The sequence below is a fragment of the Asterias rubens genome, chromosome 9, assembly GCF_902459465.1.
Source record: "Asterias rubens chromosome 9, eAstRub1.3, whole genome shotgun sequence".
Lineage (NCBI taxonomy): Eukaryota > Metazoa > Echinodermata > Asteroidea > Forcipulatida > Asteriidae > Asterias > Asterias rubens.
In genome coordinates, this window is record NC_047070.1 from 10,939,290 (window position 1) to 10,954,893 (window position 15,604).

Here is a 15,604-nt window from a genome sequence, read left to right on the forward strand (position 1 = left end):
AAGGCAGTGAACACTATTGGTAATTACTGGAAATAATTAAGATACGTTTAATGCTAATAATTATTTTTAGTAATTACCAATAGTGTCCATTGCCTTTAAATATCTTAAAACTATCATGCAGTTTATACAAGGACACTTTGATCTCCATTTGGACCAATTTCTGAGAATTTTGTTGCAATTTACTTCTTTCATAAGTATAATCAGCTAAAAAATATAGAAGTTGTCGAATTACTTAGGGGTGATGAATAATAAACTACTTCCTAACTTCGTATATAGTTATGAGAGAAACAATTGATTTGAGCTAGGTGTTTGCATTATTATTATTATTCTTTTAGCATCTTTTCAAAGTAAGCATGTAGAACGACTTCATACCTAAAGTAACAGAAGTCCCCCTCGCAAAGAAATGCACTCCATCACGCTATTACTATACTAAGCTCGGTGATAGCTAAGGGTGCACCCCACCAAATAGGAGAAAACAGAGCGTCGAGCTCATTAATATTTTTTATATAACACCCAAGCAGATCCTTGCCATTTGATTGGAGGATTGTCCGTCACGTGATAGCAAATAAAAGTACCAATACACGCTGAGTCACTCACCGTGCTTTTTCGTTCCATCCGAAAAGTACCATTGCACGCTGCCAGCGTGCAACGGTACTTTTCGGATGGAACGAAAAAGCTGAGTAAAAACATCACTGCGTGCGCGTGTCTTTGGTAACGCAGCAGTGTTACTGCAAGGCATAATTAGTAGAATTACTAGCATTCGGCTTCTACAATTAAAAATTGTAGGCCTACGCTTTGTTTGTTTTGAAAGTTGTATCTTTCAATCAAAATGACAAAGATCTACTTGGATGTTATATAAAAAACAAATAATGAATGTTTTTCATTCGTGCAATGGTGCGAAAATGTTCATTCGTTGAAAGCTGGAATGTTCCATTCAACTCGGCTTCGCCTCGTTGAATAGTATACACATAATGAATGTTTATGAGTGCAATGGTGCGAATATGTTCATGAGTTGAAAGATGGAATGTTCTATTCAACGAGGCGGAGCCGAGTTGAATGGAACATTCCAGCTTTCAACGAATGAACATAATTCGCACCATTGCACGAATGAAAAACATTCATTATTTGTTTTATATAACATCCAAGTAGAACTTTGTCATTTTGATTGAAAGAAACAACTTTCAAAACAAACAATTTCAACTGTAGAAGCCGAATGCTAGTAATTTTACTATGCCTTCTTGCAGTAACACCTGCTGCGTTACCAAAGACACGCGCACGCAGTGATGTTTTTACTCAGCTTTTTCGTTCCATCCGAAAAGTACCATTGCACGCTGCCAGCGTGCAATGGTACTTTTCGGATGGAACTTTTCGGATGGTACCTACAATGTTTAATTCAGCCCATTGTTTTGCCTCTTTGTTTGGGTCCATGCGCCAAACGCAGCGGGGGTCCCCGGCAGACATCCGTTTCTGAATTTATGTCAGATTATCCACTAAATGTTCCTGTACTCAAATATTGGTACCTCGTTCCTTTAACCAAGGGCTGCCGCTCTAGTTTGTACGGTGGCCCTGAAGGGACACAGCCAGTCGTGAATATTTTTGCGACGTCGTGAATTTATTCACGACAAGTCGCGAATATGTTATAGTTTTACTAGTACTTTAGTAGGAGTAGGCTATCCTTTGTTAGGCAATAAACGTTGGCACTTTCACTCTTCAGAAAAAAACATAACGTTATATGTCACCCGCTCCTTCGTAATGATGAATATCGAGTAAATTTCATTTTTGAGTTTATATCATAATAATCCCAACTAGCAAATCTCAACATTTTAAATAAAATAAAAATCATGATCATACGACCTTCCTGTCCAAAATAGTATGTAATTTTCGATGACCTTGACACTATCAATTTTATGACCCGTTTTGAAAAACATAAACGCTAGAAAAATTAACTTTTAAAAGTGCAACGTCTCACACACTCATTAAAACAACTATTTTTTACGAAATGAAAACATCAATTTTTAACCCCGGCGTAGTCGGACCAACAATAGGTAAATTTTACAAACAACCCAATGATAAGTTTAATTATAATGTGTAGACAATTTCAGCAATAAATTTGACAATTAATTTACCTGAATTGTTAGAGCAATTTGCGTTGTTATTTCCAACTTGAAATGCGAGTTCGTTTCGTCACGGCAGGGTGCAACGCATCACGTAATCCCCTACCAAGTTTAACTGAAAGATTATTCCTTTAGCATTCAGAATTATTTGGGTTTGGAGTAATTCAACCTTGATAACAACTTAGATAACAATTCCACTGGATAAAACATGGGCCCCATACACAGAGTGGCAACAATCGTCATAGCTTGGCTCTCTACGCGTGCCGTGTAAGAATTACACACTCAAGCTACTGAAAAAAATATTCACGACTGTCGCGAATTTATTCACAACTAGTCGCAGAATTATTCACGACTAGTCGCAGAATTATTCACGACGTCGTGAAAATATTCGCGACTAGTCGTGAAAATATTCGCGACTATAGTCGTGAAGATATTCGCGACGTCGCCAAAATATTCGCGACTTGTCGTGAATAAATATACGACGTCGCAAAAATATTCACGACTGGCTGTTTCGGGACTGGGACTTGAGTCAAGTCTAACCTTGAGCAAGTTCGAGTGAGGCACACTATGGTCGACCATTGGTTGATTTTGCCTGGTGCCCATGATCATGTATTCAATGCATAGGTAACCATGGAACATTGACCAGTGGTTGACAAACAAATGGTCGCCACCCGAACTTGCTCCTTGTTGAGCTGTAAATGGCTCCACTTACAGCCCACCTTCGATACATGTCTAAAACGCTAAGTTTTCAAAGGTCGCAAAATGCGTGGTAGTTTGATTGCAAATTTTTCCAATTTAAAAAAGTCCTATACTACTCCAACGTACCTCATTTTATTCCTTACATTTGTGGAATTACTATGACAAATAACAGGGCTTACTAACTGATGAATTTAGGCACATTGTCCAGTGCGCGTACAAAAGGCGCTGCGTACATAAAAAGTAGCCGCGTCCTGCTTTGATGATCCGTGTAAGATTTTGCAGGCAGGTGAAACGGTCCCACAATATCCGGATTGAAAGTTACACGTGTAACCAAAAAGCTGATTTCCTACAGAGCTAGTGTGAAAGCGAAGCTGTTTGTATCCGTGTTGAAATTTTACCGAACCAACACGGACCCTATCTGGATAAGGTTCGACACGGAGAGAAGGTCGATAGTGTTTTGAAAAGGCTTAAATGTTCCCCTCATAAACTTGTCCGCAAACGACTTGTTTAAGTTTAGCTATTTTCCCATCGCCATTCATTCTCGTGACGTCAGTGTTTGGCTAACAACAAACATGGCGACTCCCGTGTAGCAACTGCGTGTGGTGTGTGTGCAGAGTAAAGGGACGTCACGTTGGGTGATACTGTTAGAATAGAATTGAACTTAAACTTCGCTTCGTGTTGAAATTTTATTAACTACATAAATGTTAGTAGTAGGTAAATCGCATCGTTTTAACTTAAAGTATCAAACCTATGGCTAACTTACCTCCTGAAACTGAAAAGAATAGATAGGGAACCGTTTCGCGACGCGTGACTTCCAATTCCGTTCTTTTCTTCACTAGCTTTGCCTTTATTTTTATAATTATTAAGTGGGTTGGTTGGGGGTACACATTTGATTGATGGGTGAACTGACGAATGAAATGGAAGTTGCAAAGATGATGGACTTAGACGACGAGAAACTTCAGGAATTATACGCCTGGGTTGATGAAATTCCACTGAGTCGGCCGAAGAGAAATATGACCAGAGACTTCAGTGATGGTGGTGAGTGTTTTACAGTACTTAGTCTGTAACGTCATGACCTAGCCTTATTTATGGAAAAGTTTCCGTATGGCGCCACCACTTTTTCATTCGAAATAAAATAATATAGTATCTAATTTACCTGATTGATATATCCCTTTTTGTAAAAATGAGTGAAAAAGTGGAGGCGCCATACGGAAAGTTATCCAGGCCCGTTTCTGGGGCGGAAAATTTTCAAAGCTTCACAGGCCTAACTCAAATCTTACCTGCAACAAGCCACTAATTTCAACAGATTCACATTCCATGGCGGCATACATTTTTCTGCAGCGATTTTTGGTCGTCATATATTCTTCACAAATCCGTCATTTTCGTGAAATAATGCAGCTCCCAAGGTAAAACAGTTCCCGTTTTGGTCGTTTTCTCACAGTGTTGTCTGCTGCCGTGCGTACACGTATACACGTACACGTATACGATCCAAACCCACCGCAGAAAAATATATGCTGCCCTGGAATGTGAATCTGTTGAAATTGGTGCTTTCTTGCAGGTAAGATTTAAGTTATGAAGCTGTGAAAGTTTTCCGCCCCAGAAATGGACCCTGATATCCAGGACGTCACTGTAGTACAATACGAAAGTGTAAGACCGCCATGACCGTACTTTGTTTTTATTTGTTTCCTGTGTAGGCTACATTATCATGTCAGATTATCATGTGTTTTTGATTCAAATAAAAGTAAATGATGTGACCAGCAACCAGTGTAAAAATTAAGCATAAACATTTTCTGAGCATGAAATTTCTTCCTTGATAAAAACGAGAGAACCAACCAAATTTTTATTTGTTGCATAAAATTGCTTGTTAAAAACATAATGTTACTGGCATTTAGCTGTTGATTGCTTACATCCTGAAAATCGCCTTGAAATTTGGATTGGTTGGTTGGCCCCCCTATTTCTAGAAACTATCAGGCTCCCCCATGATCATAGGGGTCTAATATTTTGGACCTCCTTAACGCTATATTTTTCAAATCGGCGTTGATAAATGAAAGTTTACGACCATACTACACACCCAAAACTTATTAAACACACTCAATATACATTCATGATGCTTGTATTGCCTTTTTGTTGAGTTAAATTAAAAACATCTTCAAAAAATGCAATTTTGGCTTCTAAATATGCTCAGCGCTTTATATTTGGGTCAGAATAGCACTGTACACGGGGGCACCAGCCTACCCGCTTACCGAACTGCCGAGCCACGACTTTGAGTTTGACTAAACTATTTCGTCGATCAGGTAGGCTTGTGCCAGCATGTACAGCGCTTGGTATCCAAAATCATTTTTAGCAATAGCGAAACTGTCTGAGGTATTTATGAATATTTATTTATAGTTTCTTCCTATAACCTGTTTGACGTTTTTAACACATAATGCTCTCTCTTTTTTCCCACTTTTTTTGTCCTCAGTCCTGGTGGCAGAGATAGTCCACCACTATGTGCCGAAAATTGTTGAGATCCATAATTACACACCAGCCAACTCCACACAACAGAAAATGAGCAACTGGGGCACCTTAAACAGGTAAATAAAATTTGGTTCACTTCGAAGGGGTGCACAGTCTGTAGTGTCCAGTGTCCAGCAGAATAGAAATTCAAAATTACACAGAGTGTTCTACGTTTCTGTAGGTCCCCTATTGCCTCTTGGTTCCCCTTCTAAAAGAGCGCAAGGCCATTTTCATTTTGCAAAGGGAACATGCAGTGGAAACCACAACCTACATGATGTAACTCGAAACAAGGATCTTTAGGACATGTTAAATTCACATCTTCATTCTATGCGTTACAGTAGGCACTTTGTTTGAAACTTTAAAATGTGAACAGCGCCCTCAGATTACCAAAAACAAATTATTCATTTTGCAAAAATAAATTGAGTTGGGCTGTTTGGCCATGGTAGGGCAGACTAAACACATTTTCTAAAAATGTATTCTTATTTTTTTTGTTTAGAAAAGTGCTTCCGAAAATCGGCTTCAGCATTCAGGAGTCCCTCGTGAGGAGCATCTGTAACAGCAAGGCCGGAGTGGTTGAAGTTGTCTTATGGCAACTTAGACAAAAGTTAAACCAGTACCTTAGCAGACATAATGACAAATCAAATAAGGTAGGCCACAACATGTGTTTGCAATTTTGTGTATGGTGTGGTAATTTAGACCATGTCCCCTTATTAAAGGCAGTGGACACTATTGGTAATAACTCAAAATATTTACAAATGTATTAGCATAAAACCTGACTTGGTAACGTGTAATGGGGAGAGGTTGATAGTATAAAACATTGTGAGAGACGATTCCCTCTGAAGTGACTTATTTTTTGAGAAAGAAGTAATTTTTGCACAGATTTGATTTCGAGACCATGTAAAATTTGAGGTCTCAAAATCAAGCATCTGAAAGCACACAACTTCGTTTGACAAGGTGTTTTTTCTTTCATTATAATCTCGCATCTTTGACGACCAATCAAGCTCAAATTTTCACAGGTTCATTATTATATGCATTTTTTGAGCTACGCCAAGTGAAAAGACTTATCTTTGACAATTACCAATAGTGTCCAGTGTCTTTAAAACAGAAAGAGGAAAACATTGAATACCTCATGGCAGGCAAGAGTTGCATTTAAGCACAGGGCCACATTTCATGGCCCTGCTTACCATCAGCAAAGAACCAACGCTTGTGTAAGCAGGAAATTCCGCACTTCAAGCGTATTTCACGAGCAGGTAATTTGCGACGTTAGGATGGGGGTCAAGTGGAGAACTGTCCCTTTTAAGATATTCTGAGAACAGCTGCTTCAGAGAGCCAATTTCCCTATTGCCCCTGGTCATTGTCCCAGTGCCCTTAAATTGTTCCAGTAGGAAGTTAGGGTTCTTTAAATGAGATGTTCTTTACTTTAAAGGCACTGTACACGTTTGGTAATTGTCAAACACCAGTATTCTCACTCAAGTGGTGTATCCCATCATTAAGAATAAAATAACAAGCCTGTGAAAAATTGTGCTTAATCGGTCATCTAAGTTGCGAGAAAATGATGAAAGAAAAAAACACCATTGTTGGACGAATGTGTGTGCTTTCAGATAGGAATAAAAGACTTATTTTAGTGAGAAAATACCTCTTTCTCAAAAACTATGTTACTTCAGAGGGAGTCGTTTCCCACAATGTTTTATACTATCATAAGCTCTCAAATGCTTGCTACCAAGTAAAATTTTTTAAGTTAATATTTTAGTAATTACCAAACGTGTACCCTCCCTTTAAGGGAAAATCCTCCTTTGCTTTGCTCAATGTGAGTTATAATTTTGTCTCTCGCCCATCGGGTCTAACTGTCGATCGTTTTCTCTCCAGATTTCACCAGATGGTTATTATGGCGGACAGGAAGTTGGTACTGGAGCAGATAAAACAAGCAAATCACCAGGTAAATAAAATAAAGGAATTCCTTTTTGATTTCTTTTGTAAGGGTCATTCAATATAGCCTCTCTGAGTCAGTCTCGAGCCAATGGAGTAGCTCTTGATGTAGACTGGGCCCCTGTCTTTATCCGCTAGGATAAAGACAGGTCGCTGCCTCTAGATCCAGTGATTCCATTGGATACACAGATATATAAGACATTATCACTCAAGATCGTCAAGATCGATCTGTTTTAAGAATACAATAAATTAAGATATAATATAAAGAAGAAAATAAATATGACATCGCGGACGGATCCCTTTTAGAAGCAGAGCTTGTAGGCATTGGCCCCTAAAGACATGCATTTGCATTGAGACAGAGATTAAGAATTACAATTCGGTGAACAATAGGAGCATACCCACAAGATGCCTCTCATAGCACACCTATCAACCATCAAGGTACTCAAGATGCTCAGTATATATATTTATACAGAAAGAAAGGTTGTTGAAAGTTATGAACTCTGAGACCCAATTATGTAGCACCTTACCTTACAAGGTGCTACGGCGCATTCAGCAGCCACATCCATGAATACTGCGGCAAACCCATTCTCTTTTCAATAAGTGCACAGAGTTCCTTTACTTGTGTTTACACAACACATGGGACCAACGGCTTTATGTCCCATCCGAAGGACGAAGCACAGCTGGGGATTCGAATCCACACTCTGCTGATCAGAAACACCAGAGTTTGGATTCTGTGCTCTTAACCGCTCGGCCAAGACACTTCAACAAATGAGTTTATATTTTTTGTTTTCTAGGTCGATTAGGAGGAACGAGAGCTCCCAGACACCCTCCACATGCTCCAAAGGCTCCATTGGTTCATACCAGCTCAAAGGGAGCTAGGTAGGTACACTATATAAGGGCAAATCATTATCTATTTCAGAGGCTTGCAGCAGTTTGGTCCTCCCCGTGGCGAAACCGCCTTAGAACTTAAAGTACAGAGATATCAGATCATAAGTGTAAAAAGAGCAATCCACGTCGTATTGGTTATACATGTGTGTCTTACGGTACGTTCAATAAGCTTCCCCGCGCCAACCGTGGTCTGCCCCCGGTACGTTCGATTATCTTTGACGGCATTCCAGGGGCTCACCCGGGTCAGCCCAAGTGCCCCGCTTGCGGAACGGGTCACTTGGGGGCTGGCTCGAGGTTCATGAAGTCACCACGAGAGGTTGGGTGATCGTTCCTTTAGCTCTTGTGAGGGGCTCATCCGAGTGAGCACCACGGGGACAACACAGAGAAGCTGATCAAACCCACCCTTATATGCATAAAAAAGGGATGTTTGCACATGGCATTATGGGATGGATGCCTGGTGCATCTGACAGATGTTGGCATTCCGTATTGTGGTTACTGGAGAGGAGCGGTTAGTCGGAGCATATTCGTGATTATGCATCGTATTAGCTTTGTAGTGTCCCCTTCTCCAGTGAAATGGAAAAAGAAAACAAACCCTAAATTTACCAAGAAATGATCTTATATAATTATAAGAACCCAACATTGTTGAGTAAGGCTGTTTTTCCGTGGAATGGCCAAGCAGTGTTATTGCTTTCTCTATAGATAAGTGAGAACTCTCTTGTTTTACAAGCTTTCGGTATGGAGGATTATTGTTACCCCGAATGGATACCATTGGAAAGCTCTTGATCTGCAGAATTCAGAGATACCAATAGCTAAACTATTTTTTATTCCGACTTTCAGCGTCACATATGTACCAAAGCTAAAAAAAATTCTCATGGCTGATTTTTTAAAAGAATTCCCAAAGCCCCCATAAATCTGACCTTGCCTGGAAATTATGAACCCGATAAAATTTTTAATTTATGTGTACATGTAATCCTGTGGGAGATGAACAAAAAAGCAATAAAGAGACAAGCAATCAATCTAATAAACTATGCAGGCAAACGGTTAACCCACGCAAAGGAAGCAGGGGCAAATTGATATATTGATTAATTGACGGAGTGGTCTAGGGCATCGAGCGTACAGTTTGACAGCTGAATCATTAGCGCATGCAACGTGTAAGTGTTTGAATCCATGTCACACTCACAGTGTTAATTTGTTTCCTTGAGTGAAAATAACACTTGACCCTTTCTTTACCTCATGCGCCTTTAATAGTCAAATGCGCTCGTATTCCCTCTTCTTTACCTCAGGCGACTTTAGTCGACTGCATTCGTATCCCATTTGAATAATAATAAGAAGAAGACACTAGTTTTGGCGCATTTTACATAGGGCCTTGTTAATTAGGTCAATAACATCCCTTTTATCTTTCTCAGCTCCCTGGGGAGTGTACAGCCCCGAGCTGCCGTGGCGCCTCAATAGCTTTTTCATACACTATCAACCTCTACCCTCTCAGGTACCCATTTATACTCCCAGTTGAAGGGAAGCAATTATAGTCAAGCATCTTACGCAAGGACACAAGTGAAATGACCAGGATTAAAACCCGCACTCTGATGACTTAACCACCAGAACATGAATCGGATGCTCTAAGCCACTCAGCCATGACACCCTAACTACCCTACCATCTTCTTATTTACCATAGAGGACTTTAGTCCACTTCACTCATACCCCCTCTACACAATATCAACCTCTACCCTCGCAGGTACTCGTTTATACCCCCGGGTAAAGAATCTTGCTCAAGGACACAAGTGAAATGACCAGGACTCAAACCCACACTCAGATGACTAACACGCAACCACCAAAATTGTAATTGGATTCTCTAAACCACTCGGCCATGACACCCTTCCCTACCTCTTCGTAATTACCACGGGCGACTTTAGACAACTTCACTCATACCTCTCTCTTCTTTACCATTGGCGACTTAAGAGAAGGGGGTGAATTCTGGTATGGTTGGCTGCAGATTGCCCCACAGCACCTTGTAAATGTAAACCATCACATGACTCTACATATACTGAATGGATCTGATAATTTTGAACATGGACGGAAAATCCAACTACATAAAAATGAATAACACCCCAAGCAACACGCAATTCTATAATTGCCTATTGTGTTATCAGTACTAGTGCATTGTATTGCATGTGTTTTCATTTTAAAGGATTGAGAATTACGCGTGGATTTCCAAATGTATCAGAATGTAGTATCGGACCCCAAAGGTGTCCTTTATTCTAAAACACTAATATAAACTAGAGTTTGTTCTTTTGAAAACTTGCTACTATCATACTAACCCTGGTGTAGATTTTTCGGAATTCGGGGGACTTCTCTACTTCAGCAAAATAAATTTTCAAAATTTGTGAGACTTGCTCATTCAATCTACTACCTGGGCGGAAGTGTAGGAAAACAACGCTAGGACTACTACTTTCGCTTTAGTAGTGGATAGAGGGGACATTTCTACTAGTTAGCTCTAGTCATCTTCAGAAGACTTACATATTGTTACCTCCTTTAATTTCTCCTAGTAATCTCGCTAGGGTCAGATCGCTGAACCATGTGAACGAACTCAGCACAGAAACCAGGATTTTACTGGAGGAGAAGGAACAGAACTTACTGGCATCACAGGAGACTGTTCAGGTAGGGTATTATCTAGGGTATCATTAATAATCATTGATGATAACCTCCCCCCACCCACCCCATTACCCCACCCCATTACCCCACCCCATACCCCCACCCCACCCCATTACCCCACCCCATAACCCCACCCCACCCCATTACCCCACCCCATACCCCCACCCCATACCCCCACCCCATACCCCCACCCCACCCCATTACCCCACCCCATACCCCCACCCCATACCCCCACCCCATACCCCCACCCCATACCCCCACCCCACCCCATTACCCCACCCCATAACCCCACCCCACCCCATTACCCCACCCCATACCCCCACCCCATACCCCCACCCCACCCCATTACCCCACCCCATAACCCCACCCCATAACCCCACCCCACCCCATTACCCCACCCCATACCCCCACCCCATACCCCCACCCCACCCCATTACCCCACCCCATTACCCCACCCCATACCCCCACCCCATACCCCCACCCCACCCCATTACCCCACCCCATAACCCCACCCCATAACCCCACCCCACCCCATTACCCCACCCCATACCCCCACCCCATACCCCCACCCCACCCCATTACCCCACCCCATTACCCCACCCCATACCCCCACCCCATACCCCCACCCCACCCCATTACCCCACCCCATAACCCCACCCCATAACCCCACCCCACCCCATTACCCCACCCCATACCCCCACCCCATACCCCCACCCCACCCCATTACCCCACCCCATAACCCCACCCACAAACACTCATTGTAGTTCCACCTACATCTACAGTATTAGTTTCCTTACTTCCAGTTTCAACACTTTTCATAATCATAGGAAGTGTTAGTTGACTACATATTCATCCCCTCCTTCTTACCGAGGAAAGTTAATAGTCATCTACACTCATACCTCCTCTTCCTTGGCGACTTTAGTCGACTGACTCATACCCGCCCTTCCTTACCATAGGTGACTCTAGTCAACTGCACTCGTACCCCCTCTTCCTTACTATAGGTGACTCAATCGACTGCACTCATGCCCACTCTATAGGTTACTTTAGTGAAACTATCATATCACAAGTACAATTAGTGATTGGGTATCATGCTCTCTTCTGCTTAGCAGAACATTGTTAAGCAATTGCCTAAGCAGCTCAGCTGCAATTGGGCCCTGACTTTTAGACGTTTAATTTCACATTTTTCCCCTCTCACAGATTCTGCAGGCAAAAGTAAGACGCTTAGAGCAGCTGCTTCACCTGAAGGATATCCGAATTGAAGAACAGGCAAAAAGAATCGAACAGCTTGAAAGAAGATACTAACGGAATATATTTAAAGTTTTACAGTGAGAATTACATGATAGGAGGTGTCAATAAAGTGTAGATAAACTCTATTGGCCAACTGTGTACAGATTTGAAGACCAGTTACTTATATGTTTATTTGACAAATACAGTGACAGTTATGGGAAAGGTGCTGCTTCTTTACATATTTAATGCTTATTCTTCAGTTGATTCACATCAATGGAACCTTTATTTCCATACTCACAATAATTGACAGAATCATTTGGAGAAAAACAATTTCAGCAGAGTTGGGAGAGAAAGCATTGTGCATAATGAACGAGTAAGGCTCTTTTGAAAAAGGCTTTTGAATGACCAACAGAAGGCTGATCTTTGGTTTGCGAAGTTCCACAGATGAGGGCCAGAAACAAGTGAAGTGTGCGCATAGAATACAAGATCGAGTGAAAAGGATGCAAAGATTAAGGTGGGATCTGGTAGAGTAGCCAAATGTTTGATCAGCAGAATGTGGGTTCGAGTCCCGGTTGAGACACTTGTGTCCTTTAGCAAGACACTTCACAATGACTGCTTCGTAAGGCTGGAAATTGGTGGTGCTTTCTGCTCTACCAGCTAGGTTTCTGTTGGATGATACCCCAAGCCTACATCTGTATGGACTGTAAAAGGGGTAACCAAGTTTAAGCCCCAGGTGGCACGAGCCCCCGGAAAAAAAAACGTTGAGTGTAGCCCACATCTTGAAGTGACCTTCAGGCCTTGTATGTCTTTTAAAAATTAGAGATGGAATCGGAAGAAAAGATAGTGGGAAGACAATGGGAGACTTTCTGGGACGATAGAGGGCAGCAGACTTACCGGGTAAATCCATTGTTCTCAGAATTATGCGCATGTTCAGAACTACGTAAACAATGGAAATTTACCCGGTATGTCTGCTTCCGCCTAGCGTTGGAAAGTCTCCTATTGTGAGACTATTTAACATGAATATACCAGTATGAAGTTTATTAATGTTTTTTTTTACCCATACAAAGATGTGTGTTAGCCCGGTGTACTCGGTACTTTCCGAGTCCCGTAAAAAAATGTCGCATGCATATTACTTGGATTTGGACCCACGACCCTTGCAATTCTTGAGCAGTGTGGTAGCTAGAGGCAGTTCAAATCCTATGTTTTGGCAGCGGGTAATAATACATGTAGATGTTAAATTTGCATCGGGATTTGCATCAGGTATGAAGTTTGTTGATATCAGAAATAGTAAAGAGTGTGTAGCAAATGGGGAAGCAGTTTGTTTACATGGGTGCAAAAAGGTGTCAGACTTCCAGGTCGATTAAAGACAGTGGACACTATTGGTAATTGTCAAAGACTAGTCTTCACAGTCGGTGTATCTCAACATATGCATACAATAACAAACCTGTGAAAATTTGAGCTCAATTGGTCATCAAAGTTACGAGATAGTAATGAAAGAAAAGAAAACACCCTTGTCACACGAAGTGATGTGCTTTCAGATGCTTGATTTTGGGACCTCAAAATCTTATTTTGAGGTCTCGAAATCAATACTTATCAATAGTATCCAGGGCCTTTTAACTGAAAAAGAAAAATTGAAGTTGCAAAAAGGCTGTAAAACTTTCATATTTTTTAGTGGTTAATGGTTGCTATAAGTTAGTAGAGTGTACCTGTATAATGTTTGATAAGAGGATAAGTTTGTTTAACAACTTGTTGGAACACAATGTAGTTGCTGAGCAGATATTGTTGAAACTGGGTCATTTGAAGTGAGGGTATTGAAGTTGGGTATTGTTTTGGAAGACTAAATTAAGTCCCATCCTCCAGTTTTCAAATAACCCACCATATAACTAGTCTAGTAAATCTGTGGCTACAAATTAATGGCTCACCTTGTCAAAATTGCAACAGAAATTATTTTGTTTGCTAAGTGTCTCTTTAAAGACAGTGGACACTATTGGTAATTGTCAAAGACCAGTCTTTTCACTTGGTGTATCTCAACATATACATCAAATAACAAACCTGTGAAAATTTGAACTCAATCGGTCATCGAAGTTGCTAGATAATAATGAAAGAAAAAACACCCTTGTCACACGAAGTTGTTTGCTTTTAGATGGTTGATTTCGAGACCTCAAATTCTAAACTTGAGGTTTCAAAATCAAATTCGTTGAAAATTACTTCTTTCTCGAAAACTATGTCACTTCAGAGGGAGCCGTTTCTCACAATGTTTTATACCATCAACCTCTCCCCATTACTCATTACCAAGTAAGGTTTTATGCTAATAATTATTTTGAGTAATTACCAATAGTGTCCACTGCCTTTAAGACCTCCTAAACAATATTATATCAAACAAAGGAGAGACAAAAATGAACTATGGAATATGTATAATTTGCTTATTGTTAAAAATGCCTGCTTTTGTCTCTATTTTCAGCGATATTTTTTCTCCACGTAGTATTTTTATGGGAGTCCAACGCTAATTATGAGCAAGACAAATAAAACAAAGATGGCTGCCCATTTTCCTGCAAAAATCAAATCCACACTAGTTAAAAGACAAATTAAATAAATTTCATGTTGAGAGTGTGTATGTACATGTATAAAACAACTTGTATGGGTAATAGTTCGCATAGGTTTTTAGTAAAGTTTAGTATTTTAGAGACTTTTTTTTTTTTCACCTGGAAATTAACTGGAATTATTTTAATTGTTTGAGTGTATATAGTGTATAATAATATGTACTGTTGTATTTAAAAAGTAATCATGTTAGGATTCATGACGGGAAAATATAAGAAAAAGTAGTTTTTGAAACTGTTCAATTGTTTTAATCCTACATGAATGTAGATAATACAATAAAATTAACCTGTGAAAATGTCAAAAAGTTGATCGCTGAAAATCTTTAGTTGAATGCACAATCTGAGAAACTGTTTCTCAGATTGAAATTGTTATGAAACCCTTTCTCTAAAACCACATTCCTTAAGAAGGAAATCCTCATTATCAATAGCTGCATTGCTTTCAAATACCAAGTAGGCCCAAGTCTTTAAGGTCATTAATTTGTTGAGTGTTATTACCAAAGACCCATAATTTAAAGGCACTGGACACATTTTGTTGTCAAAGACCAGTAGGCCTATTCCCACTTGGTGTATCCTAACATAATTATTGCTAAAGTAACAGAATCTGTAAACTTGTCATCGAAGTTGCAAGAAAGCTCAATTGGTGTATCCCAAATATGTGCATAAAATAACTATGTCAGGTTACAAATCTGCCAGGTTACAAATAACAAATCTGTGAAAATGTTCGCTCAGTTGATCATCGAATTTGCAAGAGAATAGTGAAAGAAAGAAAAACACCCTTGTTGCACAGTCATTTGTTTGTGCTTTCAGATGCCTAAACAGGTTTCAGGCCTGAAGTCTTTTAATTTGAGTAAGAAATTGCTCATTACCATTGAGTGTTAATGCTAACGAATGATTCTGACACTCAGACAGCTTTAATTATCCTTAACTGTCCTGAAAATAAATCGGAGTTTGACGTGTGTAGATCATGTCTGGATATGAAATTATAGGTTGATGTTGAAGGCAGGCACC

At 40.2% G+C, this 15,604-nt stretch overlaps 1 protein-coding gene across 1 annotated transcript; it reads left to right on the top strand.

The window, feature by feature from the left end:
• The first annotated feature begins 3,321 nt into the window (after nt 1-3,321).
• LOC117294864 (sperm flagellar protein 1-like) lies at nt 3,322-12,925 on the top strand. The gene is made up of 7 exons (XM_033777406.1): nt 3,322-3,851; nt 5,275-5,386; nt 5,806-5,956; nt 7,176-7,245; nt 8,030-8,114; nt 10,667-10,778; nt 11,970-12,925. The coding sequence occupies exons 1-7, from the start codon at nt 3,710-3,712 to the stop codon at nt 12,072-12,074; spliced, it is 777 nt and encodes a 258-aa protein (XP_033633297.1). The 5' UTR covers nt 3,322-3,709; the 3' UTR covers nt 12,075-12,925.
• Nucleotides 12,926-15,604: the final 2,679 nt, after the last annotated feature.